General features: G+C 47.0%; 1 protein-coding gene across 1 annotated transcript in view; it reads right to left on the bottom strand.

Annotated features, from left to right (window-relative positions):
* The window catches only part of LOC144114347 (uncharacterized), a 333,452-nt gene that overhangs the window by 40,836 nt on the left and 268,989 nt on the right, over positions 1-23,627 (bottom strand). The window contains exon 8 of the mRNA XM_077648004.1: positions 512-615. Within this exon, the coding sequence (XP_077504130.1) occupies positions 512-615 (104 nt within the window). The remainder of the gene's footprint in view (positions 1-511; positions 616-23,627) is intronic.

Raw genomic sequence — 23,627 nt, 5'->3', positions numbered from 1 at the left:
CGCCCACCGAAGCGATGACGATAGTTTGAGCAACAGATATCGCAAGTGCAGACGAAATCCCAGCGATGTCATTACTGCTTGACCTCAATGCGGTGGCAGTATTCGCGAATAAATTCACCAAAATTTGAGCAACCGTTCGTTCTACATCATTCTGGGTGGTGTCGTAGCATTTCTCTTTGCATATAGCTTAGATGTTCTATTCAAGTTGGAGGCTATAGCTTGCGAAAAGGGTTCTGTTCAATGACATATGCACCTTCAATGGCATGCTTTAAAACGCGGTTGAGGTGTCCACCGAGATGTCGGGATTTGAGAGCTACTGCATCCTTTAATTTCTTCAAAGCAGATGCTTTTTCATTTCCCCACGTAAGGAGACTTAGGTGCCCTCAAAATGACTTGGCACGCTCGCCGAAACAATGCATAATATGCACTAAACTCAACAAAATTGTGGTATACGCGACAATTTTGATAGATGGGCTCATTGAGCGTTGAACAAAGAACGCTGGAAACTTACGTGTGTATTCAAACTCTTGACCATCTGCCCAGGTGAAGCAATTCTCGTACTGCAAATCGTTGCTGCCAATCCAGAAAGTGTGATGGTGGTTCTTGTACTCGGCACTGAAAGGAAAAAAAGAATAGGATTTTTTATCATGCAATTCATTCAAAATGCCTTCGATCCAACAAACTTCACGGTTTTATCGTTTACGCCTGATAAGTGCTTACGGGACGTCCACTGAAGGAAGATGTGGCTAGTTGTAAGCGGCTTCGCCACTGTATTACTCTTTAGAAGGTGAAGTACGCTTTACAGGCGCAATAAAAAAAAAGCATTGGCATCAATTTTGGTGACAACAAAAATCAGACACGAACTGAAGGTACAGAGAACAAAGATTCGCTGGTACGTCTTATGCATAGCGCGCCTTATAGATCACCCACCTTAATGATAACCGAAGAATATAAAATATCAGAAATCGAGAATAAAAACAATATAATGAAAGCAGAATAGAAAAAAAATTCATTTTGTTATGCCGAGCATCGAACATAGCCTTGAGAGCAGCAAAACTTGTTGGGCTAGTTGGTACGCCATGATCTCAGAAGAACCTGCGCACGAAGAGCAACGGACAAGAATCAAGGAGGCCGACACGGACAGAAGCGCTGAACTTTCAACCACATATTATATTTCATCTGCATTTATATCTCAGTTTTATCTTTTTGACGTGTTACTTTTTGGCCTTTTAACTCGTTATACATTTACACCTTTTATACCTTTTATCGTTTTTAGCTACATGACCATGTTTTTATCACTGCTTGTTCATGGCATGTTCCTTCCCAGCAAACAACGTACCTCCCCAGGAGCGCCCAGAAAAGATGGAATGTCCCTGCCCCAGTACAACATTTATCGAAGATTTCCAGGCCGTAGAGAGAGGACATAGAAACACAAGCAAAAGAGAAGTGCGCCAACTAATGTCCTAGAAACGTTTTTTCGAGGGTGTTAAGCTGAAACAAAAACAAATTATAGCATTTTGGTCCCAGAAAGGTAACTGGAAGAACGTTTTTGGGACCAATGCTTTTCAAGAAAAAATACAAATTGACTCCTCGCCCCCTTTTCTCGTTCCCTCGAGCCAAAAGCTACGGGGAGAGAAGGTTGTGCGCTTGCACTCGCCGTTTTGAGAGATCAGTTTTGTTCGACCAGCCAAAGGAAGCGCAGTTCACCCCGCATCTCTCTCGTGGGCCGTCGGCTCCATGCTGCAGGCAGGCAGGGGACGGCGGTCTGCATTTTTATCGCATCGCCGGGAGCGGCGGTCACCAACGTGCCCGTCTTCAATAGTGTTTCCAACTTCAGCACGGTGCGACAGTCCCTGCAGGCATCTCCAACTACCAGCAGTCCTCTTTGCGCCGCTGTCTAGCAGAGGCGCAGTAATGGGCCTCCCGTCGCTCGCCCGGCTTCCTCGCTGGACGGAACCCATCTTGCGCACATGTATTCGCGCAGCCCCTAGCCGCTCGCGCGCAAGCCCTAGCGCGCAACAGCTCTTGCTCTCATCACTGGGCTGTCGTGAACTTCATAGCTGCGGATTCATGGCAGCTTTCGCGCGCACCTCGGCGTGCCCACATCATTCCTTTTGGAACTGGTGCAGCGGCGCGCGGCGCATCGCAAGTCTTTTGCACGCCTTCACGGCCCTACACCATAATGGCTCTCTTACAGGCGTCGTTCGCGGCAGCGGATTTCAAGGCAATGGGCGACTCCTAGCGCGCACTCTGCATCTCTCAGCGCCTCCGACGACTGTGGCGTGCTGTTGGTGGCAGCGTGGCCGTCCACTGCGGTCATAGGCGGGAGAGATCTTCGGAAGACCACCAGACTCTTGCTGCGAGTGCCCCTGGATTAACCTGCTCTACCTACATTGCCGTCCTGTCGCAGCGGTATAGTTTGTGTTATGTTCGCGTCGCTGACTCCCAACCCACCCCCACCGGATTACTTGTGCCTTGACCACCTTGATCTCGCCTCCCACGCCGTATTGTGCCGCACGCGTGGTCTGCTGTACCATGGGTGCGGCAAGCCAGGGCTCCTACTTCAAGACGTCCCCCCTTTCCATCCGGCTTCAAGCAGTCTTATCTCCACACTTAGTCACAAGAAAATAAAACGGGGGTGTAACGAGGATGTAACGCGTATGTTTGAGCGTTCGCTGTGCCGTGAGAAGGCGCAGGACAGAAGGCTGCGTTGAACTCATATTTCATCCCCGGGTTTCTGTTGGCAACGTCGTCAAGGTATGTGGTTTATGCTCGTTTTTTATTTTCGCCTCGTAGAATTAATTTTTTTCTGTTTTGATAACACGCTCAAGATTACTCTGAGGCTCTTGCGAGAGGCAATGCGAGAGGGAGGTTTCACCCTGCAGAATATCCGTAACCTGAAACCGCGTATCGGTATCGTACGCCCATATCGTCTTTTCTTTTGGCACCCAGGTTGCTCTTTACATGTGTTTGCTTTTGCGTGTGCGTATATGCTTTTGTACCCTTTAGAATGTTTGCTTAAGGTGCATCAACTTTCAGCCTGTATTATGTTTTTATCGCTCCATTTTTTTCACATTTCTTAGAGCTAGAGAACATTTTGACGATTATTATTTGCTGGTGTCATAGTGCTCTGTACATTGTGTGTTAAATGATGCATACATATGCGTCTCCTGTTTGTATTCATTTAAATGCAAAGAGCACATCTAATAAACTGAAATTACATCTGTATTGCGCTGCTATTTCCTGTTATATGGGCGGGATCAGGCGACTTTTTGAATTAATATTTCCTTTGTGTTTAAAATTCTAGCACATTTCATGTTCTTGTGACGGGAGCAGCGCAGCGCGAAACAAAGAAGAGAGAGGCGGGAATCAACGCTGACTAACAACCAGATTTTTAATCCACGTTCGATCGAATACATACATCTCGCGCGTGCAATAAGGAAAGGACAAGCATGACAAACGCATCAGATGTACACGTGGTAAAATGTTAGGGAAACGCACGCAGATAATCAATTTTCCTGTTACGAAATGCTATCGAAAGTATGCTGAGGCATATACGTCGCTTTTTTGCCCGATGTTGAAGGCTTCTTCAATCTCCCTGGTTAGTTGATTAAAATACGACGGGATGACTATTGCGTTGATAAGCTGCGGAGCGCATTCATGCTCTCTGCAATATTTTGCTAATTCACTGCTGATGGCGCCCTTTAGGGATATTTTGTGCTCTCGAAGCCATTCATTCAAACAGTACCCTGTTTGACCAATATAGGTGCGTCCGCATGACAGAAATATTTCCTAAACCCCGCTTTTCACATAATTCACATGTTTCTTTCGGTGCTTTCCTTGCATTGATTTTTCTCTGCTCGCTGTTGACTTTGGCGCACAGGCTTCTTAACTGGTTGGGTGCTGACATGAACACCTTTACACCAGCTCTTGCGCCTACCTTTTTGAGACTGTGGGAAATGTCATCAATGTAAGTAATGACCGCGTACGGCTTCCTTTCTTCTGATGTGGTTGTGACATATATTCTGCCTCTAAATGCTTGCAGAATCCCTTCTGCGACACTGGATAGCAGTCTCGTCGGGTAAACTGCTACTTTCAGCCGAATGTTCTGGGTGTCAAAACTTCCTCGAACTTCATGATGACAGGATCATGTCAATGCGGCTCTCATTGCTAATTTTGCTAAGAACTAGAAGGACTAGAAGAACTAGGACTAGAAATAACAAGTGAACTCCCAGAAAACAAGGTTATGCGATTTCTTGACTTGACGCTAGCCTTTCTAGGCTCTCACATACGCTGGCGGTACGGACCACGGAGCCAGAAGGGACTGCTCCCCTACACATCTGCGCACTCCAAGGTCATCAAGCGGGGTAGAAAAAAACAGCAATGAGAGCCGCATTGACGAGATCCTGTCATTATGAGGTTCAAGGCAGTTTTGACACCCAGAACCGTCGGCTGAAAGCAGCAGGTTGCCCGACGAGACTGCTATCCAGTGTCGCAGAAGGGATTCTGCAAGCACCTAGAGGCAGAAAATATGTCACAACAACATCAGAATAAAGGAAGCCAAAAGCGGTCATTCCTTGCATTAATGGCATTTCCCACAGTCTCAAAAGGGTAAGAGCAAGAGCTGGTGTAAAAGTGCTCATTTCAGCACCCAACAAGTTAAGGAGCCTGTGCGCCAAAGTCAACAGCGAGCAAAGACAAAATCAATGCAAGAAAAAACACCTGAAAAAAAAACGTGAAATGTGTGAAAAGCGGGGTTTATGAAATACCTCTGTCATGGGGACGCACATACATTGGTCAAACAGGGCGCTGTTTGAATAAACGGCTTCGAGAGCACAAAAGATCCCTAAAGGGCGCCATCAGCAGTGAATTAGCAAAACATTGCAGAGAGCATGAATGCGCTCCGCAGCTTATCAACACAATGGTCATCCCGTCGTATTTTGATCAACGGACCAGAGAGATTGAAGAAGCCTTCAACATCCGACCAAAGAGCGACATATGCGTCTGCATACCTTCAATAGCGCTTCGTGACAGAGAAATTGATTATCTGCGTGCGATGTCTTAATATTTCACCACGTGTACATCTTATGCGTTTTTCATACTTCTTTCTTTTCCTTCTAATACGAGCGAGCTGTATATATTGGACGAACATGCATTAAAAATCTGGTTGTTATTCAGCGTCGTGTCCCGCCTCTTTTTTTATCTCGTGCTGCGCTGCTCCCGTCACAAGATCATGCACCAACCAGCCCAAATTTTCACCTTTTTAAAGCACATTTCATGTAAACAGGTAAGTCTGAATGGCCTAGCCAGCAAGCATTCACGCGAGTTGACAGATGTATTACACCACCTGTAACGTAAGCATGTGTCTGAAATTTGGCACATATGTGCGCTTAGGTGCCTGAAGTCTGCATGAAAAAGAAGAAATAATTTTTTTGAGCCAGAGCCGAGAAATCTAGCATTAACCTTTTGGGGCTGTCCCTGGGACGCACAACTTTTTGGACACGGCTAGATGTGGGGACGTTTTTTGGACGTCTTCGAGAAAATGAGATCTAGTGACATTCCAAATGTCCTGATGGGATATTTCTGGGAGATTTTGAGGAGTTTTTGTGTTTGTTGGGTTGTTGACCATTCATCTTCAAATTTTTTTTATTGCTTTATTTCTTTCCTTGATATGTTATAATAAAGAGCGTTGATGGTTATTGCTTGCTTGTTGCCACTGCCACTTCATTTAATTCCTGAATCATTGTCTGATCATAAGATTGTTTTGCTCTGCTTGTGCGTCATTGCCTCTGACAGTTTACTGTATAAATACGCTGTAATAGTTATTCTGAAATAAAGTTGAAAGTTCAGCGCTTCTGTCCATGTCGGCCTCCTTCTTTCTTCCTTGTTGTTCTTTTTGCGCTGGTTCTTCTTAGATCATGAGAACAGCAATCGCCGTATGGACTCAGTGGTTATAGAGCTCGGCTACTGATCCCAAGGAGAAGGGAGGGAATCCTTTCTATGGCAGCCGCATTTTGAAGGAGGCTAGGTGCAAAAACGCTCATGTGCTACCAGATTCAGCGGGCGTTAAAAAAAACGTGGCCCCAATTAGTGGAGAGTCTTACGCCACGACGTCTCTTATAGACCACGTTCAGCTCCTGGACGTTAAATCTAACATACCAACCATGTAGCCCTGAGAACATTCAGAGGATTCAGTTAATGCACGGATCTGAAATCCGGAGATAACAAGCTGCCTTTGTTGCCATGCTCTAGTTAAAAAAATGTGGTGTCGGGAAAGGGCAGGATATACAGCATTATTTGGGGTTCCAGTTACCGGGAGCTATGCTATTCACGCCTACTTTGAAAGAAGGCGAGCAACACGAAGCTGGAGCACTGTCAGAGTACCTTCTGTAACATACTGCCGCGGAATTTTAGTGGCTTCAAAAAGCGACGAGCGTAGTCAGAACATTCCCGACCGGAGAGGCTTGAGCATGTGCGGGAGCGTACTTGTATGCGCCTCTGCTTTTCTGCTCGTTAGCTATCTTCTGAACAAGCAGTAAACTAACGACGACGCTAATCATCTAGCTCTGCTCCGCTGCGCTTTGCGCAGGGCTGAGCAAACTCTAGTAGTATGTAGCTGCCTGTAGCCGCATGGACATAATTTCATCTGTGCTTTGTCTTCTTTTTTTAAGCCGCCACAGCCAAAAAAGTATACAGAGAATGTCTGCTACATTCGAATCGGTGCGAAAGCGCGGATCTGTGCTTCGCAGAAGAGGACGATGAGCGGGCAGTGCCACGGGACGGAGCGCTCGCGCTAGGCCAGCTGCGAACAGACAACGGACGATTTTGTGCGGGGCTGATACCCATCGGATAAATGCGTAGGCACTAATATCAGTGCTTGAAAACGAAAATGCCACACCTGTTGCACACGCCAACAAGTTTCATTTTGTCCACCTCTGCGCACATAACGTAATCGTGCCGTGTCGTTTATACCCTCTGGTTTATCTGAAGGTAATAAAATGAACGTTTTAGAGTGCCGCGACAGCTACTTTTATTCGCAGCTTGTTTCTCAGAGAAGGTGTTTATTTTTTAAATGCGACTTGGATTATTAGCGCTATCCCGGCCGTCCAGGACATGCATAAAAGTGATCGGATGGTAGATGTGTTTGGTACATGTGAGCGTCAGCGGCAAGGAGGAAGCGCAGTGCGGAGATGAGGGACATGACGTAAGAGCGCCACAAAATGAAAACGATGACAAGCAAAGCAAAATCGACGACAGTACCTGCAATCTGTGATACTTGTGATACCAGCAATCTGTGCGCGTAGTAGATCATGTTCAACACAGCCTCAAATACCCTATGTGACATCATTAGTTCAATAAAAATCAAATGTGGACACTGTCACCGCTAAGCACAGTGTTTCGTGCCGCGAAATGAAAGTGCCTGATGAGGAAAAAAATTGAGGTCAGAATAGAGTGGCGCTTGCGGATAGTTTGCTCCGGCGTACAAAAACTTAATTTCGGAATCGCACCAGAAAGTGTTTTCCTTGTTTTTTTCTTTACTGAATTTCAACCATTCCCTATTTTTATTATGTCCACACGGCTATATACATACGTACGAGTTTGTAACATTGCGGGCACATGCCATTGGACGTGCGGTCAACAGTAGCAGCAACCTTGCAGGCAACGGACGTGGAAAGGTGGCCCGATTTTGGGGTGACAAAGACAACAGAAATGACAGTTCCAAGATAGACGAGGATAAAAAAAACATGAGTGGCAGGTAGAAGCACTGCACCATATTTAGCACTTACACCCACTACATAGGAGGTCGTGCAGCAAAAGTGCGTGCCAAAGAGTCAGAAGCAAGTCGACGACGACACCAAGAAGTGCTGAAGAATCGCACCGTTGACAACTAGGAATATCAGGAATACCCTCATGAATTTTGGTTTGGATATGCGAGCAGTGTGTCTTACCTGTCGCAATTGCAATTTAGATAAGGTCAGCGTGGTGCTGGAGACTAATGGATGCTGGTTCAATTCAACAGGCATTTTATGTTAAACGTGTGCGCGTTGTACACAATATACTCGATGCACAATGTCGGGGCTGGAGGACCACTGAATTGTCAGGTAAATAGGTGGTATCAATAGAGATGTCAGTACAGTGTATGCAGGTGACTTCCTCGAAATAGAATAGAGTCAATCAATATAGTAGAGCTCTCTCGATAGAGCAATTGCTCCATGAAGGGGGTAATTGCTCACTGATGCTCACGAGTAATTAGTTCTGTCAGGTGTTATCAAAACATCTACACGCCCTCTTAAATGGAACTTATCGTATATTTTCTCTCCGCGCTAGTTATGGCTTCAGGCACTTTCAGTGACCAAATCAATATAAAGAGCTCGGAAAAGTTCCAAGGATTGTGGCTGAGGCAGTGAGGGAATGACGATGCTCACGGCATACTAAAAATAAACTTTAGGCGGGGCAGATGACTGGGCAAGAAAAACTGATCGAAAAGTTTAGCTGCAAGTGGTGAAGCGCCACTTTTTTAGATTAATCCGAACAAGCCCGCCTTTAGAACGATGCCCAATAAATTCTGCTATCCCAGCTGTCCATGGTTTCGTTTTCACAGCAGACTACAATGGGAATGTAACAAAAGAAAAATTCAAATTTTTAATGTCTGATGGTCGATAAAAGTCTAATAGGAGTATCTAGTACAAATCAGGGGAAAAAGGGTGAAGGAAATCACTTTTGCGTTTCCGTTTGCCACGATATTTTGGAGGCGAACCAAACAAATAAGCCTCTTTCGAATTTTGACGCCTGGTTGGGCAGTGCCGCTTTGCCAGAGTGACAAAACCTTCTCAACGACGTTGATCCAATCAGAAATCTTTTCGATCAACGTAGTTGGAAAGGCCTTTTCCAGAGTACCTGAATCAGTGCTGCTGAGAAGGCAGACATATGGCTCAAAGTTCGATGGGTCGTTTTACATTGCACACTGTTGTACAGCATGCGCTCACAGCGAGTAGATATAAGCGCGCGTCGCATGAAGGGCTGTAAAAGATAGATTCGATTTTTACGTACTGCAATACACAAAAGCCTACAGCGGCGGGCTTTATATTGCAAACAGTTCACACCGAGCGCGGGAGTCCTGAGCGGTGCGGGACGTTGGGAACTCGGGGGTAGGTCGCTCAATTGTCTAGCGCACACCGTTTAATTAGATTCAAACGCGGAGCCGACAGCTCCAACAAAGCCGAGTCGCAGCAGAGGCGCTACGGCATCAAACTACGCCGAAGGTCAGGACACACGTTTCTTTATTTACACTGAAAGCACAGTGCAAGCTTGTCAATAAAGCCGGGGTGCAGAATATAAGGAAAAAAAACCAGTAGACAAAATAGGCAAGAAGTAATAAATGCACACTGGAAAACACGTGGTCAAACACACTGGAAAAGTCCTCCGCAGGCGCTAAAACAAAAGATTTTCTCGGGTCCCGCCACTCTTGAGTATCGACGTCAGTAGTCCCTGTTTCCCCACCCGCTTTCCACCTCTCTTAATTTTAAGCAGATTAGGAAGTCAGTGTTAGAGAGCGGAGCGTCCAGCCGGGAATTTTCATTCCGCACATCACACTGCGCAGTACATGGTCGGCGACCGCGAGCGGCGTCCGAACTCTGTGGCGGCTGAGAGACTGACGTTGGGCTTCGGCGACGCGGAGGGAGAGGTGGGGCAGGCGTTACCTGTCTGACGGCTGCGTCGACACCAAGGTGTGGCGTCCCAGCGGCGGTGACAGCGTCCCACGAAGGTCTTTGTCCAAGGGGGCGGGTGCCCCGAATTTCTCAGCAGCACCCCAGGGGCAGCTCCGCTGCGGCGCCCTCCCGGTTCGGCGGCCGCAGCGCGTGCGCTCGAACGTTCCTCGGTCACATGATGCCGCAAGACTTGCGACGGCACCGCTCCGCGTAGAGTCGCTTGAGCTCTTCGAAGTCCCTCCGGATGGCGTTCATCTCCTCGATGTCCCTGCGCAGCTGGTCGTCTTTCTCGATGCACAGCTGCCGCAGTTCCTTGAGCATGGCGCTCTTTTGGGCGGCCTCCACGCGGGAATTCTCCAGATTTTCCTCCAGGCGCTGGATCCGCGTCTGCAGCCTGGTCACAATGCGCAAGTACGTCTCCTTATCCATCTCCGGCTTCCCCGCAAGGTTCCTGCTCAGCGCTGGCAGCTGTAGGCTAATGTCGAACAGCCACGGAAGCACCGAGAGCATCGTGCACCGTCACGAGCGCCTCGCTGCCGCTCTCTGATTCTTCTTCGCTCGCGGGCCAAGAAAGCACGAGCCCTGGCTGTGGCGAAAATAGGCTGCGGCATCGTCCTGCTGGACTGCAGAGCGCGGCGACGGCCAGCGGAAGACGCAGCTGCTCTCTAGCTTGGAACCGTTATGCGTTGCAGATTCACAGCTGTTACTTAAAAAAATAAAAGCCGGCTGCTCACAGGAATAAAAAAAATAGTGGGGTAGAACGAGGAAGTTGAGGAAGAAAAAGTTTGATGCGGTGTAATATTGTACGTATATAATTACAGCCTCCCTCTACCTTTAAACCTCCGCACTCATTTCCTTTGGCTCTCGTCACAGGAACCTGACGAATTTCCCCTAGGGGATGTGTGCCATTTTAGAAAGGGCCAACAAAAACAGCACGGGCTGATGTCTGACCTCATTGAAGGGACAAGCGTTCCTGCTCCAGGGCCCTTCAGGTTTCGCCATGTTACGGCTGAGTATTCAGCGTTTTCTTCCCTCGATTTTCATTACCTGCTGGGCTTCTGGCGTTACTGCATGGTCAAGTGAGTTATCCCTACACAGCATCTTAGCAAGGGGCGCACACCCTTGTCAGACGGCCTCTCGTCTGATAATTTGGCTGTTAAAACCTTGTTTTATTTCCGCAGTGTAGTGCGGATGCACCCGGGGTGCCCTTGTACCGTGAAATGGAGCCTCCATCTGGCTGAATGACGCACAATCAATCCAGGAGGCAGGCTGCGTCACTTCATTACCTGGAAATCCTGAAAGTCTGACAGTTCCACTGAAGTGGGCTTGTACGCCGAACACCAGCACATGCTCGAGTCAAGTGCTGGCCCAAGTATTTATTCTTCGTTGGCATCTCATCCGGTGAGTTATTACTATATCCCACTGCACCTTGCTAGCAGCTATGGGCAGGTCCTCGATGTTGGCGCTCAGGCCTGCTTTTGACACTGCCGCAGTCCACACAACAAATACCTGATTGTTACATTTGCTGTGACTGCATGCTCGTCAAATTTGAGTGTGTGGCTTCATTTTTTTTATTTATTTTTACTGTCGAAGCAGTTTCAGGCAGGAAGCTCCGGTTAATTTTGGTTTCAACCACTTCAGCGCACCTGGCGACTGGAGGTGAACTGATGCTTAAAGCTGAATGATTCCTGCCCACGCACGTAGCGCGATAAAGCTGGGGCCGTGGACGATTTTTTTTTTGAGTGACCGAGATACGAAGTTGCTCTTTTTTTCAACGGCGGTGGTTCGAATTCTGCTCGGTAATGAAGTTCTTTTCTGCTGGATACCGTTGTCGTGACGACGATGTGACGCTGTAGTTTACTTCCCTCCGGCCGCTATGCGAGGGATTGGCGCTGACGTCCGTATTTGCTGGACAGTGGTGTATACGGAAGTTTACTACCCCTGCAGTGATACTTTGTGTTGTGTCCAATCAAAAACCATGACACTTCCCGAAGATAGCTGAGATCGCAGAAATGTTTGCTAATTCCTACCCCAGCTCTGTGTGCTGCGTGACTTCGCGGTTTCTCCTCGTCCTGTTTCTCGTCCACATCACAGTACGGTAGAGTCAGAGGCGGTATCAGCTGAGTATATCTAAAGAGGGGCCAGCTGCTGGTTCTATCACATCGGACCTTAGTCGTTGCTCCAGTATAAACACATGAAGCTCGGCACCTGGGCTCACAAATGAGCTTGATCCTCCCTATAGAGCGTTGAAAGTTCGCGTCCTGAAATGTTTAGCGAGTAAAGTTTTGCCTCCAACGTTGCTCTGTGGGGCATAATGCGGGCTGCAGTGAGAGACTTGAGGCTAATTTCTACCGCCTTGAGTTCTTTACCGTGAATCTAAGCCCCAGTGCACGGGCGTCTCTGCGTTTTGCCTCCATTTAAATTCGGCCGCCGCAGCTCGGATATTCAATTCAGCGACCTAGCACTCAGGACGCGGAGTTCCCTAGTCACTGAGACATCACGGTGAGCCTTTCTTGTTTGGACGCCAAAAAGAACCGCACTGGTGTCAAGAAGATGAGCACTGTATCGCAGATGCAGCAGTTCCCACTGCCGCGTTCTCACCTCCATATGCTCATAAGAATGATTAGTAGGAGCAGTTTGTGGAAAATTCTTGCTTCCACAGATTCAGTTGAGGCCAGTTTGGTTCAATTTGTTTCTGTTTCAGTTTGTCGTTGAGCTTAGCTTTCCTCGAATATTTTTATGTTGCAGCGAACCAAGATTGGCCAACGGGCTACTACCTAACTTTGATGGCCAATTTTACTGCGCCAACCACGAAAGACGACACCAGAAAAACTGTGCGTCACAAGAGCAGTATTATCCGTCCTAGCCAACACCAAAACGCCGGTAAATATCTGCTCCGCCACACACAGCTTGAATGTGAAATCTATGCGGTTGCCATGCGCTCTTTCTACTTTAGTATTTTTGTTTCTAATCTTTGATTTGTACTCCGTACCCATCTCCCACCCTCTTTAATTTTTACGTACACCACAAGTTTGTTTTATTTTTCATCATTATGTTTCATAACTCGTCGCTGCGAAATTCCAGCCCATCACAACTGTATAATTTTTCCCTGGAATATTAATGACACCACTTTTCTCGCTTCGATCTTTCTTGCGTAGCTCATCTGGTTGTCTTGGTTTTCAACAGAATTATTCGTGAGGACATGCTATGTCGGAGCCACCTAGATGCTCATGAAAATGCTTGACATCTGCTCCATCGAGCTGCGCAACCCTTCGGCGGGCGGTGGTCCACCAGAATGAAGAAGAAAGAATACGCGAGAAGAAAGAAAACAAGGTAAGAAATGAATTATGGAGCGGTCCTCCTTACGTGATGCGACGTTAAAGGTTCCATAGAAAAGGCGACGGATAGTAGACAGTTTTAGCTGTGCGTACGCAAGTGCTTGCGTACGCGAAGAGCTACGGCGCTGCGTGCGTTACGCTGTCCGCTCCGAAGTATAGTTTTAGCTGACCGTGCCGTAGCGTCCCTCAGGCGCACGTGGCGCCATCTAGTGACAAGAAGCGAAACCACATCAACGCTCGGTTGAAGAAAATTTCATCCGTGATTACTGATAACTACTGTGAGTGCATTGGGAGCCTTTTTTGTTCCAAGAAGAAAAACTATGCAAACCGAAGAAAATGCAAGATCTGCCTAAAAGTTAGAAAACTGCTTCGCCAGGTGTCGTTGCTACGAGGAAAACACACTGAATATAGTTAGGCCTAGGAGCTCGAAGATCGCCAAATTATCTGAAAAACAGGGGCTAGTTATCGCTTATACCGCTACGTGTGGGCAAGATTAGGCGAAATAAAAGCGAACCGCTACCATTTGAGCGAGCTATTGCGTCGAAGAATCCAGCGGCGACATGTATTTATTCCGAAGCGGGCGAGCAGGGCGCCGCCATCTTGTCAAAGTTAGCGTACGCAAGCCACGCAAGCGCCGCAACGCAAACTCCGCTGGCTACCGTACGCAAGGCTACCGTACGCAAGACGCAAGGCTTGCGCTTGCGTTCTGCGCATGCGCACTACCGTCCCCGCAAACTCCTCGCGTACGCTAACTCTTTGCGTACGCACAGCTAAAACTGTCTAGTGAATGCTGCGGTAGCTAAGAAGGAGGCATAGGAAGGCGCGTGCAGCCTCCTCCAAAACTCTTGATGCCAAAGGATTTGGTTTTGTGCTTTATAGTGGAGCATTTAGGCATCTCTGAAAACCAAAATGCTTTGAAAAGTGATGACGACGGTTTTCCTCACCTTGACAGAGATTACCGTAAGTGCCCCACTAGACGGATAAAAAGCCCAGCATGTGGCATGAACATTTTGGCTAAGGCTGTGCAGCATTACAGCACCTCGAAGATTTAAATCTAACGAGACACTGAGCGACTAACAGCCACTTCTAGCCTCTTTCCTCTGGCGAGATAGAAGTCGCCGTTGGCGGGAAGCCGCACTTACCCAGTTTCGTGAATTCGATCCTATCTGAGCTCGGTTCTATTAACTACAGTTTCGCAATCGACTGCGATCGAGTGTTGCAGCGCATGCTAACTCTCTGCGCACGCATTAAACACACACTGAGTACAAATTGAAGACGGCCCGTATTACCCCTTTTTGATGAAAAAAGCGCCACTTTCAATGTAAACGGAGCTTTTATGGGATAAAAATAATAAAAGAAAAGGAATGCAGATACCGCAGCTGCAGGTTGTCTTGATCAGCAAAGTGCAATGACGTCAAGTGGTTTTTGTTTCGGAACCTCCGAGGCTAGACCAAACCACCTTTTCAAATCCAATCGAAAATCACGGAGTCGTCCCTGATGCCCGTGACGTCATCATCAACGTCAACTTCACGGGTTTTAACCGATTGAGGGGAAAATATTCCAAATTAAACTCGAAATCCTTCTGCAGTAAACACGCCTTTTGCTGACGAGAAAACTCGATCAGAAACCCAAAAAGCTGAACGATGAATTTTTACGAAGAAAAATAATGTATGCAGATGTCCCCATTGGCCTTTTTAAGCTAGGAGCGAGGTGGAGGCAGAATTAAGTCGACTAGCGCAGCTCATCATGAACATTTTTTAAATTTTCAGTAGACGAGGGTAACTAGTCAGTTCAATTACATTAATGACCTTTGGACACTTCCTTGCTTGCGCCTACTCGCAATATGGGTCTGCTGCTGATGCAGTAGTTAGGGCGTCATTGTTATATCGCAATATTTATCAGTATGGCCCATGCACTTTAAACGTACCCTGCTTTCGTGAGTAATGATCTCTGGAGAATAATATCGCCCTATCATTAAAAAAAAACGCATACGCCCGGTACATATCGGCGCCCCACTGGATAGGGTACTCGATCATCTTGGGAGGCGTCTTCGCGTTCTGTCTTAGCTCAGGGTCGCGCAGTCCTCGGCCAGCAACGTCTGCCAGCAGTAGTTCCAATGATTTATTACTGGAAAGTGCTGAGCGCTGCGTTAGCAATTGTACAGGCGTGAAAAACGTTTAGAAATACGCCCGGGGCTGCCTTTCTGTTAACGACAGACAAACTTTTGAGGGGAAAATTCATCATTCTGTCAGTCCCCACGGACTCTGTCCCTAAAGTTGTCACATTGAGCATACTCGGCAGCGTTCGCTGTCTCCGCCTGCCAAGCTATAGTCGGAGAAAGCTCCGTCTCGATTCAACGATAAAATTCCTGGTCCCAATGCTTATACGAATAGGTAATGCATTGTTCGTTCTCTTGATTTTCACACGGACTGTGTGCTCCAGCAACCCGTGTTACTTTACGCTTTCGGGTGTGACGGTCGTCGTGGTAATTAAAGCGCCCTTTAATTGCTCCTGCCGCGAAGAAAGATTTTTCTTCTTTACTTGTTCGGAGCGCTTCGCTGTTAGGAGTACTTGGAGTGTACCAATAAAGGAAGTCTCCATTAAATCTAACACTAACACTTACGATGAGCATAACAGAAAGCACTGAAGAAACTCACAAAGGAAAACAGGCAACATCTTACGTCCTTCCGGATTTATAAAGTGCGCTAGTGATCACGGTGCTAAGAGCACGCGATGGTCTCACCCTGGTTTCATTACAACACTGCAACTGCGTTCCAGGCAGCAAGCACTGCGAACGCGCGTCAGGTGAGTTGGTGAAATGTGACGCTTCGTGCGAGAGCGAGCACCGCCGCGCACTGTTGAGCCGCTGCCGAATGGTCTTGTAGACACCTGTATTTAGCCGCGCCCAGAACGGCTGCAGTATTAACACGAAAGCGTCAAGGGTCCCATGTTACAGAAAAACCGGTGTCGTCGTCGGTGTCGTTGGCCGTGAGCGAGAAATACCGATCGAAGCAGAGAATTAACAAAAATTAGGCTGAGAAGAAAGTTGGGCTAACATGAGCTTAGGTTGGAATCGAGCCCAGGACCTTAGGATTGCGAGGTGGGCATGCTACCCATAGGCCCCGAAGGCTCATCGGTTCAAGCTAAATAAGGGTGGACCTATTATTGTACTCATAATTACTCATCTACGCATCAGTGCATGTCTCTAAGACACTTCACTAAGCCAGAGAGCACAACTGGATGCATTGTAGACTTTGGCTTAGTGAAGTGTCTTAAAGACATACACTGATGCGTAGATGAGTATCCTAATTAGGAATCAGGTAACTGAGTAGGCGATGCGAACGGGACCCAATAACACTATCGCGTTCTACGCTTAAGCGCTCACAAATTTTTTTCGCTTGCTTTGCGCTGCTTTCGTCGTCGGTTTTGCGAGCAGCGTCAGAAACTTTCAGGGAAAACCAGGGGACATCATCAGGAGGCTGCTTGGAATGGAATCTGTCCGGAGCATCAGTGGCTGATCGATGCGTAGGGCGAAATTAGACGCAGCCTAGTTTACCCGAGTCTCCTGTACCAGCGGAGCCACGCTCTATTCGAGCGCCGCGTATTTATTTACCACGCAAGGGGAATTTTTGCGAAGAACCCGGAACAAGTTGGCGATGATTGCAAATAAAGCAGGGCGTGCCGTGCTTCGAGGCATCCGGAGATGAAAGGCGACCATGGAAGGATGCCACAGCAAAGCGTCACGCGTCACGTATTTTCCGCGCCGACACTCCGCTGTATATTATGTACGGGTACAAGAACGTTTACTCATTTCTTGTGTACACAAACAGCTCAAGGGTGTTTGTATTATGAGAGAAAGCATAGTATTATTCCACGGATTTCAATGAGACCGAGCGCGAACTACAGACTACACTCAAATGTTATTTACGAGGATAGAGAAAAACATAAATGAAAAAAAAAAAAAACTACGCACAGGGCTTGCGCCCACTACGCCGCTTTTTTTATTCCTCAACATATGAGCCCGTTTTTGAATTTAGAATGGTTACATTGAATTTGAAGAACCACGTTGCGCATTCAAAAGAGACAAACACAGGAAAAAGCCAAGAAGACTGAACGAGCGCAAACTATCAACTTAGTTTATTTGAGTGAAGGTGCCTTATGTATGCCGAATCACAGCAAAAAGAACAAGAGGAATGAGAGAGGGGGAGGGGGTACAGCCAGTCATCTCCGGATCAAGAAAATGTGCGCAGAAAATACTTCTCCTTCTTGTACAATTTGACAGAAGTGTCGCTTATACATTTATCGCATTTTCTTTTATGTGGTAGGCCTCCAAAAGCTCACGCGCTGTTTTGTTTTTACTTTTTTCCTAGAATTTTTATCTCCTTAAGCAAAGGCTCGCATTTACTGCAGGCAAGGCAGTGAGCGGGCAGATTCGCTGCTTCTTTATTTCGAATTGAGCGGGCATGTTCCCCTGCGCGTTCATTCACGCAACGGCCTGTTTGTCCCACGTAGGCGCCTTCACACTTGAGCGGGATTTCATAAACCACGCCCGTGGCACATTTGACAAACGTTTTAGCATGTTTTATGCCGCATCCAGTGCCTCTAGCTCCTTGGTTACTGATTCTCGGGCACAAGCCTGCGAGTTTCTGTGGGGCAGAAAATACGACAGGGACACCATGCCTCTTGGCCACTTTTTTTACATTGTGCGCCACTTCTTCTAAAGAAGTTCTTGTAAAGAATCGTTACACCCACTCACTAAACATAAAATTAACCCTTTCTGTAAATGTCGCCCAAAGCATGAAGAACATAAAACCCGGCCTTTTTTTTTGTGTTGGCCGCATGTGCGCCATGTCACATGCCGAATCCCAGAGTAAACACTGGATGCAAATTCCTGCCTGTCTGCGAGCGAGGTGATTGTTCGAATGCGTGCGCTTGCAGAAGAAAAAGTATCCATATGAAATCTCTCCTAACAGAGATTACATTCGAGCCAGAAACTTTCGCGACACTCCCACCGGGCAGCCATTGCGGTCAGCGGTTTCTTCTCTCTTTACGTCTTCCTCCAGTTGCTGGGCTAGGTGCTCGTCTTTTTATTTATTGTCATTCACCCTTACCTTTCACGACACGCAATTCTTTACCGGGTTCGTAACAGGGAGTCGCGTCGCTGTAATGCGTCCGTTTAGAGCTTCCAAAAACCACTTCGTTCATCTGTTGCTATGAGACACTCTCTCGGCTGCTGCTTACGAGCGTCGGAAACTCGCTGTAGCCTTTTCAGTCCTTCCTTGCCGCTTCGATCACAAGACGGCGCTCGTTGTGCCATGTGCGTGCGGCTAGCTCGTAGCCCCAAAAACCGGGCCTCGTCGGCGCAGCTTGTAAAGATTTATGGCGAGCCCGTCGCTCCTTGTTTGTCACTCCCCCCGCGCTGTACGGGAGCCACGTCTCCTACCATTTGGCCGCCGAAGCAGGGCACGCCGCCGCTCCACAAGTGCCCCCGGCACGCGCCACAACGCGCCCGCGCGCGACGTGCTTCTCCGCCTGCCGCCGCCGCCGCCGGAGATCAAACAAGTTCGCGGCGTCACGCTTGGCGGCCGGACGGCACGGTTCAGCGACGCGCGTTTTATGCCTGCGCCGCCGTGTGTCGACCACGCAGAAATTGACGTTCGGAGGGCGCCTGCAGGCAGCGCGCTTATTTTTGTAGTTGCTGCGGCTAGGGAAGAGACACGCGCGAACACTCTAAGGCCGTGCGCCTCCGGCTACGACTGCCGCTCGCATTCAGCTTGTTATACGGCCGCACAGATCCTTTGCAAGTGCGCCCGCCCTGTATGTCGCGACCAGAAACGGGCAAAAAAGGCGCCGGGGCACAACGGAGCCTATTTGTGTAGCAGAAAGGAGCCTGTTTGAGAAATTTGTTCCTCTCCAGACAGGAAATAATGTCAAAAGGGCCAAAAGGGGGAGCTGGGTCCGTATTCCGAGTTTGTGTCATAATAAAAAGCGTCATAATCGTCATAATCGGACGCAACAGGCACAGCTGATTGGTCGATACGACGGAAGCGGATGTGGTGGTTCGGATGCAGCGAAAAGGGTCGAAGAAACCGGACGGTCACGTCAAACACATAGCGTACGCAGCAGACGCTCGACAGCCAACACGGCGGCGCGCTCTGAAGTGGAGCCTCTCGCTTCAAAGTGAACTCGTCGATATTACTGCGTTTTTCGGCTCATGAACAGGCTATAAACTGGGTGCGGGACTTTCGCATCGTCTTATCTTGCCTATAACAAATTGGGTGGACCATAAATTTGGCCTGTTTTTTATTTCGTTGGACGATTTGGTAGCTGCTAGGCCTAACGAGCACCGATTTGTTGCAGAAATTGTTCTCTTCATTCAAACTTGATGGCGCCACTATCAGCGAGTTATCTCGTCTGCGTATGTTGAATGATGTAACAAAGCAGAATGACCCGCAAAATACTTGCGTTTACTGTGCGAAAACGCGCATTTCCTATTCTAGAGCTCTTCATTGGCTGTTGAAGCGTCCTGCATCATGATCGTGTGTAATGTCTGCCAGCGTGAAACCACTCACCTACACGAATGGTCAGTCGCCAGCGACGCGCTGCTACACCGAAGCGTTTGACATGCCAGAGGTGGTTTTTTGTGTCCCTTACGGTTCTCGATAGCCGCGGTGGTGTGGCTCTGCATCATTGAGCTCGCGAGTTAGCTTGAAAGTTAGTTAGTTTTCAGGTGTCAGTGTGGGCATGCCTGCGCTTCGTACCATGGCGAACCTATGAAAACTTCGTCTTTGAAGTCTCCCAACGCATATATCAAGAGAAACACAGTAAGAAGATTTTTAGCTCATCCCTTTAATTTATTTGCAGCGCCTGCATTAAATCAATGAAAAAACGTAAATTACCGTCTGCACAACCACCCGATCACCGCACCAATTTACATTCAGCGATGTTGCAGACGGCAAGTCGTCACGGCGTCTTGGTTTAGCCTGGCACGAAGCGCGCATTGTGCAGCGAGTGAGTGCATGCTACAAGTTTTTCTCTCTGTTCCCTTTCCCTCAAGATAAATGTAAAACGCCGTGTTGTGTGAACAAGCTAGCTGCCTTTTATTTACCATCGGCGATCGACGGCTGTAGAGGCCGCCTTCTGTCACTGAAAAGCCATGCGTGGTTGCGTACAATATTTTCTACTTTAAGTACACCTCCGGCATTTACGGTGCAGAAATTGCCTGAACTATACGTTTGTATTTGATGAAGTCAATTGGGTAAATAAAGCAGCTTTGATATTACTTCTTTACTGTGGAATCCTATGCGCAACCAAACTTGTGGCTGAATTTTCTTCTGTCGCATTGGCCGCGTTCTTATTCTCGGCAAAGAGCAAAAGCGCCGCTGGACGTTTTTCTGCGGCAACCGCAACGCAGTGACATCCTGCCGCCGCTCACAGTCGCAACCGAACCGACATCCGCTTCTGGTTTTTCGACCAATCAGGTGTGGTCGCTGCGGCAGGTTATGACGCTTTTTATTATGACACAAACTCGGAATACGGCCCCTGGTCTTCTTCGCGCGTGGGGTAGGGTGTGTGGAGGCACGGGACACACGTAAAAAAAGAGTAAGGAATAGGCCGTAGCGGTCGCTACCAAACAACTATGAATTTGCTTATTATCACACAGGTTATGAAGACCTTAATGACAGCAGGTCCAAATGCCGTTAGTGACTGTTACTGACAGCTGAAGGAGGTAAAGAGCTCTACCACTAACAGTCGCGCTACTAGTTGAACAGCTAGTACTACCACTAGGAATAATACTGCTTTAGCAGCACTATTACAATTTACAGGGGGTGACCCATTATCTACGAAATGTTATATAATTTAGCGTTCGTTGTGAGAACAAAGTTACTAAGGTGCCTGCCAGGCTCTTAAGGCGTGTCCGTTTTGGATATCCAAGGCGTATGAAAAATGCTGTGCTTCTGAGGTGACTAGCGTCGAACGACCCAACTCGAACAGCAGTGACCGTTTCTAGCGTGATAGTTTCACGCTCACGCAGCTCGCGTACGAAGCTTTCACGGTGATCAAACCGAATAATTAAGCGCGAGCGGCAACCAAATCAAAATGAATACGACAAACTGGAAAATGCCATGCCAGAAAATATCAGTATACATCAGCAAAACGTGCGCTTTATGCTAGTCTTGTACATACCCCACGTATGCGACTCACTTTACAGGCCAGCGTATAACGTTTGTGTGAAGCTTTTCTTTCAGAAACATGTGGAGGCGCAAATGGTAGATACGAATGCAAACATGAAGATGCATGAAGCTGTCTTCTATTAGAAAAATCGTAGTAGTTAACAATACATTCTGTGTTCTTCACAGTTTGAAATAGTTTGGAGAGCAGGTTTGGGAGACTAAAACGTTATTAGATAAAGTAAGTGGTACGATAGTTAGACAGGAGACCAGTAAGCTTTCTCGGGAGACGACAGACCGAGTAAAACTGGCCGAGCTATCAAAATTGATCAACAAGCTTAAGTTTATTGACATAGGTTACTATATCATCGTAAGCCATATCATCTTATCGGTACTCAGGTCTGCTCATAACTTCAACATTATCGTGGCAACCGCACATTGATCCAATAATTTGCAACTCTAACCGCATGCTCGGGTATCTACGTCGAAATTTCAGCAAGGCCTCAGTTCCATTAAAAATACTCTTTTATAAGACACTTTTACGATCCAAACTAGAATACGCCGCTTCCATATGGGGCCCTAACCGAGCTAACTTATGTCAGTCTCTTCAACTTGTACATAAAAATTCGGCTCGTTTCATTTTATCTAACTATCATCGCACATCAAGCGTAACAAGTATGAAGAACAGTCTTTCATTACCCTGTTTGTCTCTGCGTAGAAATTTCTTTCGTTTACGCCTCTTTTTCAAAGTATACCATCATTCAACTTTAACAAAGCAACTCATTCTAGATCCGGCATATCGCTCGTCACGAGTTGACCACAAACACAAGGTTGGATAGATTCGTTGTAACACATACACATTTTCTTACTCATCTTTACCACGAACATGTGGGGACTGGAACCACCTACCGGCTGATATCGCATGCGACAATAATTATGCTCTTTTCAGGAAAGCTTTATCTGCTTTTATGTTTGTTTATGATGTGGCCTAAGTATTGTAACAACTTCATTTATATTGCTCAAACGAAGCCATGACGTTTTGAGCTTGTTTGCAAACCTATTACGTCGTAAAAATGATACGCTTAAGTTAGTTGGCTTTGTATTTTTTCCTCTTTTACATGGCTGTGTTCCCTTATGTTTTCGCACTCGTGAAAGAACCAATTTGAGCTGTACGTTTTGTTATCTACATTTTTTCATTCTTAGGTGTTTGTTGTTAATATTATGCCGAGCTTTTAATGGTTTGTTACTGTTTACTCTAATGTTTTTGCAGTCTGGTTTTTTATACTGTTTTTTCTTAGTCTTCTACATACAACTTCCTACTCTTCAACCAAGATTCGTCACAAATGTTCACGGCAAATGTTCACCCCACTCCCCTCTGCAATGCTTCGGAGATTGAGGGCACTGTAAATAAATAAATAAATAAAGAAATAATACGGAAATAATCGAGCATGCTCTGAAGAACAATGGTAGCCTAAAAGCGGTCAAGAGGAAATTAGGCATAGGAAAAAAAACCAGATGTATGCACTAGGAGACAAGCAGGGCAGTGGTTAAAGCAGCCTACGAGTTCTACACAGACCTATATGGTAGCTGAAGCAATCAGGAAAATAATGAGAGAGGCAGTATGAGCGAAAGAAAGCCTTAGAAGCTATGCAAAGGGGAAATCAGCTGGTGAGGATCAAGTAACAACTGATCTGTTGAACGACGGTGAGGAGAATGTGTTAGAAAACTTGGTAATCCTGTACACCCAATTAGTTATAACTAGACCGTAGTGGAATCTTGAAAGAAAGCTAACATTATCTTAATCAATAGGAAAGGGGACGTCAAGGACTTGGAAAATTAGACAGATCAGCTTAATGTCCGTTGACAAGACATTCACTAAGGTAATCGCTAATAAAATCAGGAGAACTTTGGACTTCAGTACACCAAAGGACCATAAATGTTATCGTAAAGTCTACTGGACAATAGATCATATTCACACTATTAATCAGGTGAACAAAGTATAAAAAACCCCTTTTTATAGCCTTCATAGATTACGAGAAAGCGTATGACACAGGAGAAACTACAACAGTCATGCAGGCATCACGGAATCGTGGTGTACAAGAGCCATATGTCAAGAAAAAATTGACGGTAGATTTGCGTAGCTAGGACAAATGCGAATTAGGTGCGCTGGAACTTCAATTTTTACTTCAGTTCCGGTGTTCGCGTTTATCGTTCGTGGGTGGATGTTGTTTGTAGAGTGATAATCGGTTAATGCTCATATATGCAAAATTGCTAATTCTCTACATTCATAGATCCCTGGCAGCCCTTGTACCACTACGAGTGCAGTGGTGCAGCGGCCAAACGATCTGCCACTGCACCGCGATGGCACGTGCTTCCAGTGGTGTGGGTTGTGAGACCGAGGTTGCTCT

This window comes from Amblyomma americanum, chromosome 1 (genome assembly GCF_052857255.1).
Source record: "Amblyomma americanum isolate KBUSLIRL-KWMA chromosome 1, ASM5285725v1, whole genome shotgun sequence".
Classification (NCBI taxonomy): Eukaryota; Metazoa; Arthropoda; class Arachnida; order Ixodida; family Ixodidae; genus Amblyomma; species Amblyomma americanum.
This window is presented reverse-complemented; position numbering and strand designations above follow the sequence as displayed.